The sequence below is a fragment of the Trachypithecus francoisi genome, unplaced genomic scaffold (assembly GCF_009764315.1).
Source record: "Trachypithecus francoisi isolate TF-2019V2 unplaced genomic scaffold, Tfra_2.0 Lachesis_group2, whole genome shotgun sequence".
Classification (NCBI taxonomy): Eukaryota; Metazoa; Chordata; class Mammalia; order Primates; family Cercopithecidae; genus Trachypithecus; species Trachypithecus francoisi.
The window spans coordinates 159880019-159899672 of record NW_022681465.1 but is presented as its reverse complement, the minus strand read 5'-3'; the positions used below and the strand labels follow the sequence as shown (position 1 = coordinate 159899672).

Genomic DNA, 19654 nt, shown 5'->3' with positions numbered 1-19654 from the left:
AGCCTGCTGCAACATCATGGGGAAATAGTACTGTTAAGACGTCATTGTCATCTCTCAGTACAATCCAAGGTACTTGATTTTGGAGTGTGCATATTTATATTTTTGGAGTAGAATGGGAGAATGTTTCTAAAATTCTCTCAAATAATTTTTATTGCTTTTTCTTCTTGACAGCTCCATTAAACAGGACCAAATTAGGATCCCATTTTTTAAGTAGGTCTGGATTATTAAGCAAGAATAGAGTAGAGGCTGAGTCTCCTAGTTTCTTGTTTAGTCTTTCTTTAATTTCTACATTTTCTACTGACCACGAAGTTTTTAGATGTTGGATTTAATCATGGTTCTGCATCACCTAGGTTAGAGATGTGTATATTTAAATCTGGACCCCTCTCTTCCAGAATTACAAAATCTCTGTTCACAGAAAAAAAAAAAAAAAAAAAGTTTGCTGCAAGACTTAATGCTTAGCAGAAATAATTGCTACCTTTTGCCTAGTAAAAATCCCCCAGGTATTCTTTCTTAGGGCTTGTTCCTGGAGACTCATGAACTTTTTTGTAGGAATGGGGTTGGCAGGTTAAGCAAGTAAATGGTGTGTCTGTCTGGGAGTGCTCTACAGCCCTGGTGTGAGCTTCCTCCTTCTGTAAAAGTGCTGGGCTCCAGCCAGGGTGAGCCAGCCAGGGCCTGAGCCTGAAAGAGACCTACTGTAGCATTCCAGTACCATCTGCCAGATTGCAGCGAGACCTTTGACTGGCCGGCTCTTCCCCTGCTTGGGTCCTTCAACTCCACTCCTCTCCATCCCCACGGCCACCACTGTGGTGCAAGCTCTCACACCTCTTGACTGAACCACAGCAGTGACCTCTAGCTGGTCCCTGCCTCCCCTTGCCCTTACGTCCAATCTGGTTTTTCACAGGAGCTAGTATGTCCTATTCTCCTATTGCTGCTGTAACAAATTACCACAAAGTCAGTGCCTTAAAACAACACAAATTTACTGTTTTAGAAGTCCTGAAATTAAGGCTTTGGCAGGGCTGCATTCCTTCTGGAGGCTCTAGAGGAGAATCGTTTTGTTGCTTTTTCCAGCTTCTAGAGGCCACTGCATTCCCTGGCTCAGGGTCTCTTCCTCCTCTTCGAAGCCAAGTCTTTCTCGTGCCACATCACTCTGAGGCTTCTCATCTGAAGTCAGATCTCCCCCTGCCTCCCTCTTATAAGGACACTGGTGATTACATTGGGCCCACCTGGTTAATCTCCAGTTCTCAGGACCCTGAATCACATCTGCAATGTCCCTTTTGCCATGTAGGGGAACATATGCACAGCCTCCAGGGATTCACACATAGACATCTTTGGCAGGGCCATTACTCAGCCTACATAGATAATCTTTTAAAAGTATACATCTAAATGCATTACTCCTCTGCCTAAGACCCTTGTGTGGTGCTCCAGTTCTCCAGGGTTAAGGCTCGATCTCCTCTTGTGGCTTGCAGTGTCATGCAAGGGTTGCCTACACTGCTTCTCCAGCCTCACCCTGCCTCCTGTCCCTGCTGACTGCCCACGATCCAGCCTGTGCACAGGGTGTGCTTTTGACAGGGACACTGCTTGATATGGTTTGGATGCATGTCTCCTCCAAATCTCTTGTTGAAATGTGATCGCCAGCATTGGAGGTGGGGCCTGGTGGGAGGTGTTTGGGTCATGGGGCTGGATCCCTCATGAATGGTTTGGTACCCTCCCGGAGGTAATGAGTGAGTTCTTACTGTGTTCAGGTGAGAGCTGGTTGTTTAAAGGAGCCTTGGCATCTCCTCCCCTTTCTTGCTCTTTCTTGTGCCATGTGACACACCAGCTCCCCCTTTACCTTTCACCATGATTGTAAGTATCCTGAGGCCTGACCAGAAGCCAAGCAGATGCTGGTGCCATGCTTGTACAGTCTACAGAACTGTGAGCCAAACCTCTTTTCTTTTTTTTTTTTTTTTGGGGGGGGGACGGAGTCTCGCTCTGACACCCAGACTGGAGTGCAGTGGCATGATCTTGGCTCACTGCAACCTCTGCCTCCCCAGTTCAAACAATTCTCCTGCCTCAGCCTCCCAACTAGCTGGGATTACAGGCATGCACCACCACACCCAGCTAATGTTTGTGTTTTTAGTAGAGACAGGGTTTCACCATGTTGGCCAGGTTGGTCCCGAACTCCTGACCTCAGATGATCCACCCGCCTCAGCCTCCCAAAGTGCTGGGATTATAGGTGTGAGCCACTGCACCCAGCCTTAAACCTCTTTTCTTTATAAATTACCCAGCCTCGGATATTCCTTTATAGCAATGCAAAATGGACTAACACATTGCTCCTCCCCACACTCCATCTCAGGCCTCCCCCTAGACGAGGTCAGGCCTCGTGGAGATGCTCTCACAAGGACTACATGCAATTCTGCTACCACACCTATCACAGATTAACATCTGTACATTTATTTAGGTGATTATTTGACTAATAATAAATGTTCCTCTTATGTAAGTACTCCAAACAAGCAGAGACCATGTCTATTTCTTACCCATAATTGCATCCTTGGCACAGTGCCTGACATGCAGCTGTGGGCAATAAATGACATGGTTAGTAAGTCCTTGGAAATAAGTGGATAAATGAATGGATATTAACAGCATTGTCATCGTGCTGTATCTCTTTTTCCCTGCTTTTTCTTCTGCTTGGCATTTGTCTCCTTTTCTATTGTTGCCTCCCTCCACTACAACAGAAGCTTCGTGAGAGCAGGGACTTTGTCTTGTGTGTTCACTCCTCTCTTCCCAGTTCCTAGAGCAGTATCTAGTCCATAACACTCAATGGATATTTTGGGAATGAGTGTCTGCAAGATGCTGAGAATCTCTCACAGAGTTTTCATATGTGACCCCTCTTTGAAATTGAGTATTATCAAGTTATTCATTTTAATGATTCAACCTAATTCAGTAATCAGGCAAATTGGCAGAGACCTAAAATATTTACCCGTCATTGTGAGGATGAAATAAGTAAACAAGTGTAAGTTATTTAGAGCAGTGTCTGGTAACCACAGCCCTGTGTAAGAGTTTGCTGCTGTTGTTAAGAAATGCTTGACTTCTTGATATCTTAGAGTTTTTGCTGCCTGTGTTGGGATCCCAAGCAGAAACTGTTTGTGACCCAGCAGGTGTTGGCACTCGGTGAGTGTTCCTGGCTCTCGTGCCACCGTGGGGACTCAGGTCTTCCAGCTGCCTGAGGATATAGGGGGGGCTTCAGGCGCATGATTGGGGCCGTTGCTTATGTTTTTCCCTTGTTTGGCCTGCAGGTGGCAGCACACCCAGGCCCCCCAGGCAGTCCTGAGGATGGCCCGCAGAGAAACAAGAAAATGGACTCCCTGGCTGCTGGAGAGTTGAATGCCAGCCACCAGCCATGGGTGAGTGGAGAGCCTGACCGGAATTTTTCTCTTATTTGTTCTGCATTATTTGTGTTTTGGTATAGGAATTGCTGTAAATCACATGTGTTCAATTTTGAGGCCATTTGTTGATTTTTGCGGTTTATTTACAAAAACAACAAACAATAGCAGTGAAACCAGAATTATTCCTGGAATGTTTCAGAGAGTATGAGGGACAAGGGCGCATCCTCTGCATTGTAAGTGTGACTTCCCTTCCCTTCTGCATCTTGGGCCTGTCCCCTTTGCCATCCAGGGAGGAGGTACCCACCCAGAATAGTTCAACAAGTATGTGGCAAGCTGGGAGTGTGAGGTGTTCTTTGCAGGGACCCTGCAGTCCTTCTTCCAGTCACTCCCAGGGTGCACTATTCTGCACTGCCATGCCTGGCCCCTCAGAACCCATGGTTTCCATCTGCCTGCCCAGGCCTTGCAGCACGTTGGTGTACTTCTCCTGCTGACCCTCCCCTCTTCTTACCCCTATTAATTTCACAGCTCTGTCTTATTTATCCCAAGATCCTATTTGTGCTGCATTCTGAGCACTTGAATGAGGATTGTTTATTTTCTATTTTGATCACATTTGTTAGCTTTGTGCTTAGAAGAAAATAATAAGTTCAGTTTCATAAATGGGAATAAGCCCTTATGTCAAGGGCCACTACATCACCTCTTGGCATTCCAGTGAGGGGTCTAGTGAAGCGCTTCCCTGAATTTCAGTACCTTTCAAGGCCTCTCTTGAAAGAATGTGGAATTAATTTGGGTGGAGGCTTGTGCAAGGACTTTTTTTCTGAGTATATTTGGCCAGTGGGCCAGTGGGGAAGCAGAGGCATGGACTAGAGAGAGGAACAAGGCAGAAGGAGACGCTGGGGCTGCAGGATGCCATCTGCTGTTTGTACGGCTTCCCATGGCCCACTGTGGGCCACAGGGCACTGCTAGGAATCCTTCATGTGGCTGTTGCTTGCTGTTGGGTGACATGATTCAGAGCTGTGTAGCTCCATGAACAGTTCCACTCTGCATCTCACTCACAAAGCTCTAGCGTTGGGCTGTTGGGTTTTGGTGAAAGCAGGTGCTATGAAGAATGTATTGAAGGACAAATCAGTCCCTAAGGGACTTCGATAGACGCAGTCCTAAAAACATTTCCGGGCTGGTTTCTTTTTTTTAAACACCAGTTAGCCGTTTTCAGTTTAACTGTGTTTTCCTTCCTGAAACCTTTAAGTGAGACTAATTGGTATGTTTTTTTGTTTTTTTTTTGGTATGCATTGTTTTTAGGGAGTTTTTCTATTTGTCAAGTCTGGGTTGGAGATAGAGATGAAATGATTTTTTTTTTTTCCCCACACAGACCAAGCATGCAGAAATAGGAATGATTTAAGTTTGTCTTTAATTTAATTTCTATATATTTATGTTCCTTTCCTTGGGAAATAGAGGAAATATTTGGGGGCATTTTCACCAAATTGTAACTTGTAACTTCACATGAGCCTGTCAGCAGGAATTTCTGTGCATGTTTTAATGCCTGGTTGGGGGAGACATGAAAAGACAATAGACAGTTGCCCTCAAGGATCCTTTGTTCTGGCTGGGGAGTCACAACTTTGTTCCTCCCTTTAAGTAACACCAAATACTAGAGCCCCAGGGGCAGGTCTCATCAGGAATGCCCAGTAGTCAGTGCCTAGAAAAACCTAAGTCCAGGAAGACTATGAGACCTTCCCCTGGGGCTCTAGTAAATTCAGATGAGAGAAAAGAAGGTGGGTGGTGTTTCCAGGCACACAGGTGTGAGAAGGACTAGGGAGCACCTAGGTCCAACTTGAACATCATTTGGAGGAGTGCAGAGAGATTGTATTGGACAGGTTGGTTAATCAGATTTCAGTGGTGATGGGAGTTTGACTATCAAGCCAAGGAGTTTGAATTTGATACCATAAAGAATAGGAAGCGGCCGGGCCCAGTGGCTCACGCCTGTAATCCCAGCACTTTGGGAGGCCAAGGTGGGCGGATCACGAGGTCAGGAGATCGAGACCATCCTGGCTAACATGGTGAAACTTCTCTACTAAAAATACGAAAACTTAACTGGGCGTGGTGGCACATGCCTGTAGTCCCAGCTACTCGGGAGGCTGAGGCAGGAGAATGGCATGAACTCGGGAGGTGGAGCTTGCAGTGAGCCGAGATCACGAGACTGCACTCCAGCCTGGGTGACAGAGGAGACTCCGTCTCAAAAAAAAAAAAGAATAGGAAGCACAGTTGGCCCTCCAGCCCTCCATACCAGCAGGTTCTGTGTGTGGACCTGTGGATATGGAGGGCTAACTATGCTACACCATTTTTTGTTTGTTTGTTTTTTGTTTTTGAGATGAAGTCTCACTCTGTCACCCAGGCCGGAGTGCAGTGGTGCAATCTTGGCTCATTGCAACTTCTGCCTCCCGGGTTCATGCAATTCTCATGCCTCAGCCTCCCGAGTAGCTGGGACTACAAGTATGAGCCAGGAAGCCTGGCTATTTTTTGTATTTTTAGAGGAGACAGGATTTTACCATGTTGGCGAGGCTGGTCTCGAACTCCTGACCTCATGTGATCCACCCACCTCAGTCTCCCAAAGTGCTGGGATTACCGGCACGAGCCATTGTACCCAGCCCTACACCATTTTTTATGAAGAATTTGAGCATCATAGCTTTTGGTATCTGAGGGGCTGTCCTGGAACCAATCCCTTGAAGATGCTGAGGGACAACTGTAATAGGCTTCTTTATTTATTTATTTATTTATTTATTTTGAGACGGAGTCTTGCTCTGTTGCGGGGGCTGGAGTGCAGTGGCCGGATCTCAGCTCACTGCAAGCTCCGCCTCCCGGGTTCCCGCCATTCTCCTGCCTCAGCCTCCCGTGTAGCTGGGACTACAGGCGCCAGCCACCTCGCTCAGCTAGTTTTTTGTATTTTTTAGTAGAGATGGGGTTTCACCATGTTAGCCAGGATGGTCTCCATCTCCTGACCTCGTGATCCACCCATCTCGGCCTCCCAAAGTGTTAGGATTACAGGCTTGAGCCACTGCGCCCGGCCTTGTAATAGGCTTCTGAATGGGGGACAACTGACTGTTTGAAATAGGAACTTTTATTTCCATTTTACATCTGCTTTTCATATACTATCTTTTCAAATAATTCTCCAAGGTCACACAGTTGGTGGGCGGGGGTTGGATCTGCCAGACTGCAGAGTCCATGTACACGCTCACGTCTGCACTGGCTTGCATTATCTCCAGACACAGGTTGGCCTGCATGTGACCAAGGCTCCACCCAGCCCTGACCTTGGATGACTCTGAGTCTATACATAGCTGCATTTGCGTGTCAGCCTTGCTCCCTAGGCTGAACTGTTTATAGGGTGAAAGGGGACTTTGGGTAAGTCACTTCCCTGTCTTCATGAGGCTCTAGGAAAGCAGGGGCAGGAACTGAGCTAGGCCTCCATGGTCTGCACAGCAGCAGCCCAGATAAGTTCCAAGAGCTGCAGAGGCTGTCAGAGAAGCTTCAGAGCAGGTCCCTGGGCAAGTCTCCTCCAAAGTGGGAGCTGCAGGGCTGATGCGGATCCAGGCAAGGTGACAGCACAGCTGCAGTCACAGCACAAGTCGATTCCTGTTACTGCCCTAATCCTCCAGCATAGGCAGGAGGAGTTGGGGGTTTGAAGTTTGAAGTTGGAGGAGTTGAACTTTGAAGTTCTCCATGCATTCCTTTGTCATTCCTTCATAGAGTGTTCAGCAAATAACTAAGCACCCTAATTGTTCCAGGTCTGGCCCTGGGCTTACAGTAAGGAACAAAACAACCCAAGTCCCTGCCCTCATGCCGCTTACATTCCAGTGGGTAACACAATGTTAAGGAGAAGTGAAGTAGAAGAGGAGAGTAGGGAGAGGGGATAGAGTACTAGGGCCAGAGACCTAGAGGTCCAGGAAGGCCTCTCTAAGGAGGAGCATTTGTGCAGAAACCTGGCATTTGAGCTAGCCAGGGAGCTAGCAGTGTGAATGTCTAGGTTGCAGGCAGAGGGAATGGCAAATTCATAGAACTTAGGGAACATAGGGAAGCAGTGAGTAGGGTGATGCATTAGGGAGAGAGGAGAGTAGGAAGAGCCGAGGCTGCATGGGGCCAGACCTTGCCACCTTGCCAGCTATTGAAGAAAGGTAGGGTTTCTTTCTTTCTTTCTCCAGCTCTAAGGTGTGTTTCAGGCATTGTTCCTGGCTGACTGGCTCTAAATCTGCAGCCCTCCCAGACCCAATATCCTCCTATATCATCCCTTTTCTGGCTGAACTAACCACTGTTCGTACAGCTATGAACCCTGCCTAATACAGAGCTTTGGAGGAGGAGGAGCGTGCCAATCAGCTTTATAGGGAAATTAAATATGTTTTTAAGGTTGGAAAAGATGCACTTGGATATTATATTAAAACGTTTAACCTTTGGTAGAAAGGGCTCCACCTTGGCCATGGAAAGGGCCTTTGTCATCACTGTTTCCTCCCCTAGGAGCTAGGAGGCTGGGTCGGTCTCCTCCTCACCTGCCAGCCAAGGGCCTAAGCTGGTCACCCCTTGCTTGACCTTCCTGGTCTCACCTGTACAATTCAGTTAGTAATATTATTCCTGCCTGAAGGGAAAGAGGAAGAAAGAAATGATTTATTGAGGGTTATTTCTATGTTGGAGGTCTCCGATGCTGCGAACAATTTCCACAGAAGGTTCCTGGGGGTTGGGACTGTTCCCTGAGTTATGTCCAGGCAGGGGAGGGGGGTGATTTATGTTTATTTTATGCATCCTCCCCTCTTTTTTTTTTTTTTTTTTTTTACTTTTAAAACACTTTTACCTGTGTCCTTGATCTCTGTAAAATGGCTCTGTATGTTATAGTGGTTAAGAGCATGGAAAAACAGATGTGGTGCCGAGTGCCAGGTCCACCTTTGCTAACTTTGTCACTTTGGGCTTGTCCCCTAACCAGCCTGCTCCACAGTTTCCTGTTCCCACTGGTCTTAGATACAGAGTGGTGACCCTTGCTCCTGTCAGAGTAGGTTTAAAGACTACACAGGTGGATTTTTCCCAGAAACAATATCACTCAGAATTTTCCTTCAGGCAGCATAGCACAGGGGAGATGTCCACACATAGTCACACTTGTGTTTGAATCCCGGCTCTGCCTTTTTGCTTGTGGGTGGGTGAGTTGGGAGTGTGCTTGAGAAATTATTCAGCCTCTTCAACTCTCAGTTTCTACCTCTATAAAATGGGAACAAGAATACTTATTTCAAAGATTTGTGGTATGAATTAAACAAAATACCTTGTTTGAACTGCTTAACATGTGTGTGCACATGGTAGCCCGTGGTAGCTATTTTTGTCATCATCATCATCATCATTGTTAGGCATGTCAGTGGCCTCTACCAGTCTGTGGGTGGAAGCAGCTTTCAAATGTGGCTCAGCCTCATGGAGGCTGTGCATTTGCTGTGACTCAGGATTCTAGAATGACTGAGCCAAAGATCTCAAACTTCTCTTTGCTATATTGTTATTTGCAGTCACACTCACACACTCAGTTATCCAGGGTGAATAATTAAGTTTCTGTTGATATAGGTTGCCATGCTGTTTATTTCCCTGTTTCTCTTCTGTTTAGTTCAGCATCCTTCAAAGAAGACAATAGTTAAGTAACTAAGCTATATTGAGGGCTTCCTATACTAAAAGTGTTACATAAATTAGCCCCTTTCATTCATGTAACCAAATTTAGAAACAGTTTCAATAATGCCTAAGACTACACTGCTACCCTGCAGCAGACCCACGCTTCACATGTCCCATTCCAGAGCCAACACTGGCCTCTGTACTACCTGCCTTTAAACAGGACAGTGGTTTAATTTGGTGACCTTGAGAGATCAGGTAGTCTGGTCTTTCTTACCTCCTTTCCAGGGTGAGCTGAGCATCACAGAGGGGGAAAATCTGTGATTTTCTTGAGAAACTTTACAGTGAAAACTGTTGGCTTTGCCCCTGGTAGCCATTTTTATGGTCTGGAGGGACAGTGGCTTCTTCCTAGAGCCCCTTTGCAGTGTCCCCTTGAGGCCAGCTGTCCATCCTTGAGAGCAGTTAGGAGAGCCATGTTGAGAGTGTGCTCAGTCCTCATTTGGAAACCTGGAAACGCAGATCATGAGGGTGGTGTCCCACTGGCACATGGTGGGTGGGGCCTTCTGCCACCCTGGCTGTGTGTGGCGTCCAGTGCGAGTGGTAGCCAGACATCATGCCCACCTGCCCTCAAGCTGCGTGCCTGCAGCTGGCTCCTTCCTCACAGATCTGCATCCCTTCGGTGCTGGGGAGCAGAGGAAGTGGCCTGTGGGCCAGCTGAATTGCCCAGGGAGCTGAGTCACTGGCTGATTTCGGCCTGCCCTGCAGTCCCTGGGGTGACTATGGTGATAGGGGAGAGAAATCTGCTTGTCTAGGGGCCTTGAAGCCTGAGAACTCACACACTCCAGGAGGTTCCTTCATGCCACAAGCATTTACTGAGCACCTACTTTGTGCCTAGAGAGGCCATGCGAGAGACCTCAGTATGGGAATGTGTGTTGGGCTGCCTGGAGCCCAGGTGACTGGTGGCCACCAGGGAGCTCCACTGCTCTTAGAAGGATCTGAGGCTGGCAGAGGGGCCAGGTTGGTGTGCTACTGTTTATCTGAGCAGATTCCATGACAACCAGGAGATAAATGCCTGAGGTCAAGCAACCCCTGGAACAAGATTAGGTATCTGGGTAGGGTGGGACCTATACTGTGATTTGGAGACCCTTAAGTGACGAGTATCTTCTGGGTGACTATTCAGTACACTTAATTAATTTGTTAATTAACTAATGCCTCATCCTACTCCAGAAAGGATTGAAAGTGATTCAATTCAGCAGGTGTTTTAGAGGGAGGAAGGCATCCGGAGCTTGCTCTGAGTGAAAAGCGAGGGTTTATTTAGGCCCCGAGAGGGTCATTTACCAGCTGCCAGCCCAGCTCCACACTCCTAGGGCTGGCTCCCACGAAAGCACAGCCTTTGCTGCCATGGCTGGTTTGCAGTGTTTTTGTGGTCGCCTCCTGGTCTCTTTGCAACAAGTGGCCCCGACACCTTCCTGCCTTGACGCAAATCATGTGACTTAAGAGGAGCAACCTGACCTCAATTACCAGGTGCAAACATCAGTCACTGTGAGTAAGCAGGAGGCCTCCAGTGTCTCTGGTTGTTTTAGCCTCCAGCATTAAATATTAAGAGTGAACTGTTCAGGGTGTGATAAAAGCTGTGTCTCACAGTTTATGATTTCCAGTAAACCAGAGGGCTTAAAGGAAGGGCCAGGGACAGGTGAGAGATTCCAGACCCAGCCCTCTGCTGAGCTGGTAGAGCAATTTCTGCAGGAATGGGAGGGGCAGGGAGTGAGGCCACAGCTAGTAAAGATTTGCCTTCTTCTGTGCCACAGCTAGAGAGCCACATTGTCTGCTCAGCAGGCCCCAGGAAGTGAGGCCAGTTTCTGCTCCCAACCAGGCAGCTGCATGCACTCTCAGCGTAGGGTTATGGGAAAAGGAAGAAGTGTGATGTGTCCTCACTGTGCTGGCTATTGTGCCTGCCTCCTGCTGGGTGTCAGGCCAGCCAGGAGCCCTGGGCACATTCCTCTATCAATGTAGGCAATGGGCCGCTCCAGCTGCTCTCACAGAAAGCTAGAGGAACATTTCAGTATTAGGAGCCTGCAGACACATGGGCTGGGATTGCTCAGCATCTGGCCTTCATGGGGAAGTCCAGGCCACAGGGAAGCTGCAAGCAGGCAGCATATCCCACTTTGACCCAGGAAGGGAACTGAGGTCTCCCTCCCAACCTGCAATGTCATGAGGAGACTCAGCCCTTTCTGAGTTTCTCTAGAGCACCTAATCTGACAGCAGTGATAGAAGCCATACATCAAATTAACTCAGCATGCAGTAACAGTGGCATGCATTCATTTAACAAGTATTTAATGAACACTTCACTCTCTGCCACACACTGTGCTAGGTGCTGGGCATACAATAGTGAGCAGACAAGGTCCCTGCTCAAATGGAGCTACAGCATAATGGTGGAGATAGAAAGAAAACACAGAAGTAAAACATTGGTGCTAGCAGTAAGTGCTCTCTAACAAATTAAAATAGACTGAAGTGTCATCAAGAGACTGACTGCTTTGGATTGGGTAGTCAGGGATAGCCTCTGAGGAAGTGGCATTTCAAGGGATACCTGAAAGAAAAGACTAGAAAAGAGCAGGTGAAAGAGCAGACTCTGTCCTGTCTGCTGTAGGCGCAGGAGAGCTAGAGTGACAGGAGGAGAAGAAGAATGTTCTAGAACATATAGCTTGGTTAACTTGGTGCTTTGGTGTTTGTGGCACTTTTTTGCTTATTTTCTGAATTACGCTCTGAACATTCATTCACCAAAGCTTTATTGCATGCCCTCTGAGTGCCAGGAATTTTGCTGGATGACATTAAAATCAAGACGAATATATCAAGTCTCTTCTCAAGGGGTGTCCAGTGTGTTGGGAGAGATGAGCCAGGAAACCAAGACAGTGTGGAAGTACTGTGAGTGAGAGAATCAAAGAGGGCTAACAGGAGCATGTGGAAGGGCTTCCCAACTCCCCGTGGGCAGTCCAGCAAGGCTCTCAGAGGAGAGGACACTTGAAACGTCCTGGAGGCTGAGGAAGGTTAGCCAGGAGGAGAGTGTATGTCCCAGACACAGAGAGTGGCCTGTGCCAAGGCCTGGAGCATAGGGTAAGCAAATGAGAGAAGGATGCTGGAGGGTCTTGGAGATGGAACAGGTGGCCAGGACCAATCACAGAAAGCCTGGAATGCTTTGCTCTGGTGCCTGAACCAGACACTGGAGAATAGCTTGTGGAATGAAGACAGATTCCTAAGGGGCCAAGTCAGCAGCTGGTAAAGGCTGGAGGAAAGGACACTGAGTTTATGAGCCACTCTTCAGACTACTCTCTGGGGCTCCCTTCCTACCTGGGAGCTATCCCATGTGAGGACCAACACACTGTAGCCATTTCCCAAATCAGAATAGAACTTTCACCTGACCCAGGCACCTAGGCAGGAACATGCAGGTATTTCAATATCCAGATTAACACATTTGACTACTTGGTTTTGGGGAGCAGACATGATGGGTTAAGACCTATTAATCTAGAAGTAAGCACTAGGTATGGCTTTTAGGGCAGGAAGACCTTCCTTGCAAAATCCCTTTCTGGCAAGTCTTACTGGGCTGTAAAATTGCAAATGCACTGTTATCACATCCCAGTAAGTGCATTATTTGATTTTAAAGTAAGATAATCTTGCGTTCATTCCAGCCTCATAGGGAACATACAGTTTTCTCCATCCTTTTCTCTTACGTACTCTCCTTCTTCTGTTTCCCTCTGTCATCTCTTATCCCCAGAGTCCCTGGTTATCTTTTTTATACACTCATTACTACTTCATAACACTGCAATATAGATGATAATACTTGATTATTTGGAAGTTATCTCAACTATACGTGAGCTGATGAAAACCAGGAAGTAAGCAATAAGCAAAACAGGCAGACAGAGAGTGCAAAGTCCAACATAAATTAACATTTGTTGAGGGCTTGTGGACTTACTATGTTCCAGGCATGATGCTAACCTCATCACGGTCTCTATTTTGTTTAATCTTCTATTTACTCCTGCAGATCCACTGTCTGTCCTCTCTACCTGCTCTGGGCTGGGAGGCTGACCTGAATGGGCCACATGGCTCATCTATCTTGCCTCCGGATTCTGGTTAGATTTGGTCCATGGGGAGCATTAGCGAGAGATGGAAGGACACAGGAAGATGATGTCAGGAGTTCCCCGAGGAGGGCAAGTGGTTAAGTTATTCCCCCAGGTCCCCATCGGGTCACGTTAGGCCAACTGCATCCTCCACTGGAGCCCACAGCTCCAGCCAGACACCCTTCCAATTAGCTGCCTCCTTTGGGTCCCCTTACCTATTTATTCCCTTCTTTCATAACTTTAGGTTAGGAGTGGTAACAGCTCCCCATTGTTGCTAGCCCCAAATGCTTCACTGTCTCATCTTCATTTCCCTAAGCCCTCCCCATATCTTTGTAAACAGTCCCAGTTCAAGTTCACCATCTGTTTCCTGCCCAACTTGATGATACAATGAGGTAAGCACTGTATTAGCCCATCTTAAGACAAGGAAGCGGAGCCCCAGAGAAGTGTAATAACTTGTCCCAGAACACACAGCTGGTAAACCACAGAGCTAGGTCTCAGATCCAGGTGTTTCTGATTCCAAAGCATGGGCGCGTTTCGTCACTATATCATATTGTTTCCCATGCCCTAAAGATCGTCTCCCCCAGACACGTGGTGGTATGTGCCATGAAACATCAGTTTACTCTGGTATTTTTCCCAATCAGCAACCATTTAAAAAGAGCAAACACTAGAAGTAAGTGCTTTCAAATAAATCGTGAGAGGTAACTGGTGGTGGTCTGGATGGAGAAAGGCACACTAACTATTCAAAATAGGCCTGTGAACTTCAGAAGCCTGTGGAGTCCACACTTGCCGTGTGCTCTGCACCTTCCTTCTCTGTGCCTTCTGAAGGGTGGTGGCATTGACATCACCATCTGTGGGAGCTCACGTAAAGTCCTGAATTTGCCAGAAGACATACTTTGAGGTTGCCTAACATCACCACCGTGTAGTATCCAAACACTGGTCCTTATTTCAGTGGCTGGTTTTCTTGTTTAATTTGTGATACCCCAAGAACACGACAGAGGTTCTTTTTTTTTTTTTTTTTAAGTTCTGAAACTGCTGATTCAGTTTGCATGAGGATATTACTTTTTTTAAGGAACTTTCAAAAACACCTAAAATTTAATTTTAGCCATAGTTTAGTTAGAGAATCCCTGGGTACAGAATTTTCTCTACTTCCCAGCATTTACAGAATCTGATGTCACTTGGGAGTTGGAGGGAGACTTTGGGGGAACAGCCAGGAAGTTGCCCTTGGGTCCCTGAGCCACCTAGTTGGGGAGAAAGGGCCATTTTTACCTTGAAACTCTGTTCTGTTCATGTGCACTGTCCCAAGGTTCTCATGAAGACAGTCAGCTCTTGACTGTCTTCACGACTTGTCTGGCAAGCTCTTCAATACCTTAGCCAGACAAGACCATAAAAGGCCTGCTTCACTTATATTTGACTGTTGGTAAGGTTGACCCTGAAATCTTTTACTTTTTGTATTTTTTTTGATAATTTTGTTCACGTGTATGTTAGAAACTGCTCATTGCTCTACAGTATCCATTCCCTCTTTGTTAGTAACAAAACCAATTTTTTGCTGATCCCTTTTCCACCCAGCTAAAAACTATATTCCCCTGGCAACTCTGCAGCTAAGTATGATCATGTGGCTGAGTTCTGGACAATGGATGCGAGTGAGTGTCATATGGGACTTCGAAGCCAGCTCCTTAACAGGAGGGGGTGTGCCCTCTATTCACCCTCTTTTCTCCATCTTACTTTCTTAAATGAGGATGCAGTGACTATCACTCTAGCAACCACCACAAGACATGAGGATGACAGCTGCACTTTAGGAATAGGGGCAGGATGAGCCAGAAGAAGCGTAGGTCCCTGGTGACACCTGGAGCCACCAAACCAGCCCTGAACTGACCATTTCTGGACTTTTTTTTTCAATGCGAGAAAGAAATAAACTCCCATCTTGTTTAAGCCACTGTTGTTTTCTGTTGTGTGTAACTGAACAAAATTCTAACCAATACAAAATAATGTTTATAATACAAAATACCATAATCAATGCGTTTTTCTTTTTCTTTCTTTTTTTAAGAGACAGGGCCTTGCTTTGTCAACCAGACTGGAGTGCAGTGACACAATCATAGCTCATTGCAGCCTCGAACTCCTGGGCTCAAGCAGTCCTTTTACCTCAGCCTCCAGAGTAGCTGGAACTACAGCTATGCACCACCATACCTAGCTAACTTATTTGTTATAGAGATGGGATCTTGCTATGTTGCCCAAGCTGGTCTTGAACTCCTGGGCTCAAGCAATCCTCCCACCTGGGCCCCTTGAGTAGCTGGGATTACAGGCATATACCACCATGCCCAGCTCCAGTGCTGTTTTTCTTTGGAGTATGTATTTTTATTACTGATTAAAAATTCATCTGTGTTTTTTGGGTTTTGTTGTTGTTGTTGTTGTTTTGTTTTTCACTTTTTTTTTTTTTTTTTTTATGAAGTCTCACTCTGTCTCCTGGGTTGGAGTGCAGTGGTGCAATCTCAGCTCATTGCAATCTCTGCCTCCTCAGTTCCAGCGATTCTCCTTCCTCAGCCTCCTGAGTAGCTGGCCTTACAGGTGCAAGCCTCCATGCCCAGCTAAATTTTTGTATTTTAGTAGAGACAGGGTTTCACCATGTTGCCCAGGCTGGTCTCAAACTCCTGACCTCAAGTGATCCGCCCATCTCGGCCTCTCAAAGTGCTGGGATTACAGGTGTGAGCCACACCCAGCCATATGTTTTTTATATATGAAGGACATGTCCTTTCTGTTGCTGTTGCTGTAAATATAATCCCTTGTTTTTGCTTGCCTTGTGATTTTGTTTATGAGTTCTGTTTTTAAAGTCTTGGTGTTTGTTTTTAATATAGCTAAAATTTCTAGTCCTTTAAAATGCTGTTTGCTCTTTTATCAAAATTCTTCTCCCCTTAGATAAGTATTCACCAATATTTTTCTGGTTTTTCAATGACTTCACTGTTTACAATTAGCATTTTAGTCCATTGGTGAGTACTGTTAGTAAGTTTTTAATCTTTTGTAGGTCATGAGTGTTTAGACCTAAATACTCTCCTGAGTTCTAAAGCAGGAGCCAGCGTCACCTCCTGTTTGTACACCCTGTCTTGGCCTGAGCCTCCTGAAGGCTGGCACATTCAGCATAGACCCCTCTCACTCCTACTTCCTACCCACTGCCCTTCTGTGGGTCACCTGCCCACTGCTCAAGATAGCACTCTTGGCTTCTTCTGGAACCTCTGTCTTCACCACCCTGTGTTCAGTTCTATTCCAGCTCATCTCTCCCAACTATTCTAGGAGCTTTTTGTTATTTCTTCTCTGGAAATACAATATAAATAATTTTTATATGGTTTTCCAAGTAGATATGAAACTTTTTAAATTAAAAATTTGTGTTCTGATAAGAGAAATGAACCATATTCATCATTTTAAGAAGTGGAAAATATAGAAAAGCACCAAGCAAAATAAAAACAACATAGAAAGTAAAAAGTGAAAGCCCTACCACCTTCAAGAGGTGACCTCTGTCAACAGTTGATATATCTCTTTCCAGACTTATTTATACAAACAAGTGTGGATCTTTATAAATATACATATGCACAGCTTTGTTCATGAAAATGTGAGCATGCTATATACTTTGTACAGCAACTGGCTTTTTTTTTTTTTTTTTTTTTGAGACGGAGTCTCACTCTGTTGCCCAGGCTGGAGTGCAGTGGCAAAACCTTGGCTCACTGCAACCTCCACCTCCCGGATTCAAGTGTTTCTCTGGCCTCAGCCTCCCAAGTAGCTGGGATTACAGGCATCCGCCACCACGCCCAATTAATTTTTGTATTTTTAGTAGAGACGAGGTTGCACCATGTTGGCCAGGCTGGGCTCGAACTCTTGACATCAGATGATCCACCCACCTCAGCCTCCCAAAGTGCTGGGATTACAGGCGTGAGCCACCGCTCCCGGCTAGCAACTGGCTTTTTACAAATAGCAGTCTATTGTGTGTATTTCTCTATGACAGTACATAGAGACCTGCTGTCTTCTTTTTAAAGACTACTTGGTATGTATTCTACCACATAGATGTACAGCTATTTCATCTCCTCCCCTACAGATGACCACGAAGTTTTCCAAAGTCCTGATAACATTTATAGGCCACTACATCCTCATTTTTATACTTTTATGCATTTGTGCTAGTGTTTCTATAAAATAGATTTCTAAAATTGAGACTGTTGAGTTAAAGGGTATATACATAGTAAGTTGTATATACTTCCAGTTGTCCCTTGTTGAAACCTTGTACCAATCAGTGCAGCATCCTTTTAAATGGTCTTTTCATTGCCCATTGCTTCCCTGTCTCCCCCACCCCCCGGCTCTTCACCCTGGTGCTAGAATTGCTTTTATGAAACTCAGATCTGACCATGGCTTACCCTGTTTAAAATACCTCAATGGCTCCTCACTGCCAGTGAAACCCAAACATTCATCCAAGGCCCTTCCCAGTTGGAGTCCTCTAGGAAGCAGACACCAAAACATAATGAAAAGTGCAGAAGATTTATTGAGGGGAAAAAGAGCTAATGCCTATGAAAGATAAAGGAGAAAGGAGCAGAAGTACGGAGAGAAAAGACAGCTTTCAGACTGCAGTCCAGATCTAACTCCTGGGACGCAAGAGAGGGAAGGATAATTCTGTTGAAAGAGCATCAGACTGTGATTCTTACTGTGTAAGAATGTCTCAACCAGCCCAGCGGGGAGTTCCAGCCAAAGATTGCCCAGGGGAAGAGTCCCACTTCGGGCAGAAATGGACAGGCCGGAGCAATCATGCCATGTTCTGCCACTGGCTGGGGGCCACCCAGGAGGCAACATGGTCTGACTTGAAGGGTGTGGTGGATCCGAGGCTGCAGCCTGTCAGCTGTCTGCACTCCATGCAGCAGGTCCTCTGAATGGCATGTGTTCATGGCTGTCATAAACTGCAGCCTGCCTTTTAGCCTTACCTCCTTTGCTGTTGCTCTCCGACCCTGTGTTCTGGCAACACTGACCTGACTACACGCCGTATCACACACGACCAACTGCCCATCCCACCCCCAACCCTGACCTTTGCTCACTCAGTTCTTTCTGCCTGGAATACCACTCCTTCCCAGTTATACCCAGCAAAATCCGTCAAGGCCCAACTTAAACAAACACCTTCTCTGGTTGACCTCACCATGTAGAATTAATTGTTCCTTGCTCCTATGGTGCTATGTGTAGATTAGTTCTTCCCAGGTTGGAGTATTCTTAGCTGTTTTTTTCTCAGATTTTTGTCTCCTCTAAAGCTAGCAAAATGTCAGCACACAGTTCATGTTGACTGAGCTGTTTCCCTGCTCCTCCCAAAGCACCTTGAGGTTGCAGAATTCCAACTCCTGGAATGGTTGGAAGCGCACGGTACATGGTCGATAAGTGTTTGTTGAGTTGTCTGGGACCTCGTGTTGGTGGGGTGAGGTGGGCAGAAGGCTGCTGAGGATGGGGATTGACTGTTGTTGGGGTTCACCAGTCTGGGGCCGCATTGGAGTTCTAAGACTAGAGCACATCTTTCCCTGTTTTTATTTTCCTCCATTATTTGAAAAGATCCCAGAGCTGGGTTTTTGTTTTTTTTTTTAAGTAATCATTTTATTGTCTCTGGTCAACAAATGAGAACTTTTATGGGTCTTCCCTTTTTCAACCACATTTTCATGAGTTGGGATTTTGCATTTCTTCATTACCCATTTTCCTTATGGGTATAAAAAGAGCCATTATTATACCTAGGATAAGAGCTCCAGGTCAGATGGGTAATCATTTTAATACTGGAGGCTCATGGGATACAAGGAGTTGGGAAGGTAGAAATGATATTTTTCCTCTTCCTCTTTCCCACACCCACCAGTTAAAGAACTTCCCTGGGAGTGGACCTGTGGGAAGTGGTCAAGGGTTTCCGGGGTGGACACAGCAGGGAGTGACATCAGGGCTTGGTGGGGATGAGGTGGGTAGAGAGGACAGAGAGGGACTCTCCACCTTCCTTTGGATCTACCAGGATGTTCCTTGGCTACTGTCCCTCAGCAGAAGGAGGTTAGAGCTGAGATGGCCACACCCTCCACTCATCTTCAACCCCTTCAATCTGTCAGGCCCTCAGAGGAAACCCTTCCAAGGTGTAAGGGCTGTGTGCCTCTGCCTTCCCTCTTAGGGTGCTTGGCACAGGTGGAAGCAGAGAGGTTCTGGGCTGAGGCTTCAGTTGTCAGTGCTAGCTTGACAGCAGTTAAGAATTTTTTGTTGTTGTTTTTTAAAATTTATTTTTCTTTAATTTTTAATGTAGTTAAAATTATACATAATTGAAACCACTTCAATTTATACATATTGAAACATCACTATGTACCCCATAAATGTATAATTATTATGTATTATCATTGAGACCTCATAATTATTATGTGTTATAATGATTATACATATTTATGAGGTACAGAGTGATGTTTCAGTACATATTTTGTACAGTGATCAGATCAGGGTAATTAGCATATCCACCATCTCAAATGTTTGTCATCTCTTTGTGTTGGGAACAGTCACTATCCTCCTTCTAGCTATTAGCAGTGGTTAGGGATTTTT

General features: G+C 46.1%; 1 protein-coding gene and 1 long non-coding RNA gene across 8 annotated transcripts in view; one reads left to right on the top strand and one right to left on the bottom strand.

Moving 5' to 3' along the window:
* LOC117065893 overlaps positions 1–19654 on the top strand; it is an 88070-nt gene that overhangs the window by 7303 nt on the left and 61113 nt on the right. For all 7 annotated transcript variants that reach the window (XM_033181296.1, XM_033181295.1, XM_033181297.1 and 4 more), the window contains exon 2: positions 3276–3383. In XM_033181296.1, coding sequence (XP_033037187.1) covers positions 3276–3383 — 108 coding nt within the window. The remainder of the gene's footprint in view (positions 1–3275; positions 3384–19654) is intronic.
* LOC117065896 lies at positions 6457–14726 on the bottom strand. The gene is made up of 2 exons (XR_004430081.1): positions 9256–14726; positions 6457–8988 (listed from the first exon to the last, which is right to left on the bottom strand). It is a non-coding gene; the product is annotated as an uncharacterized LOC117065896 (long non-coding RNA).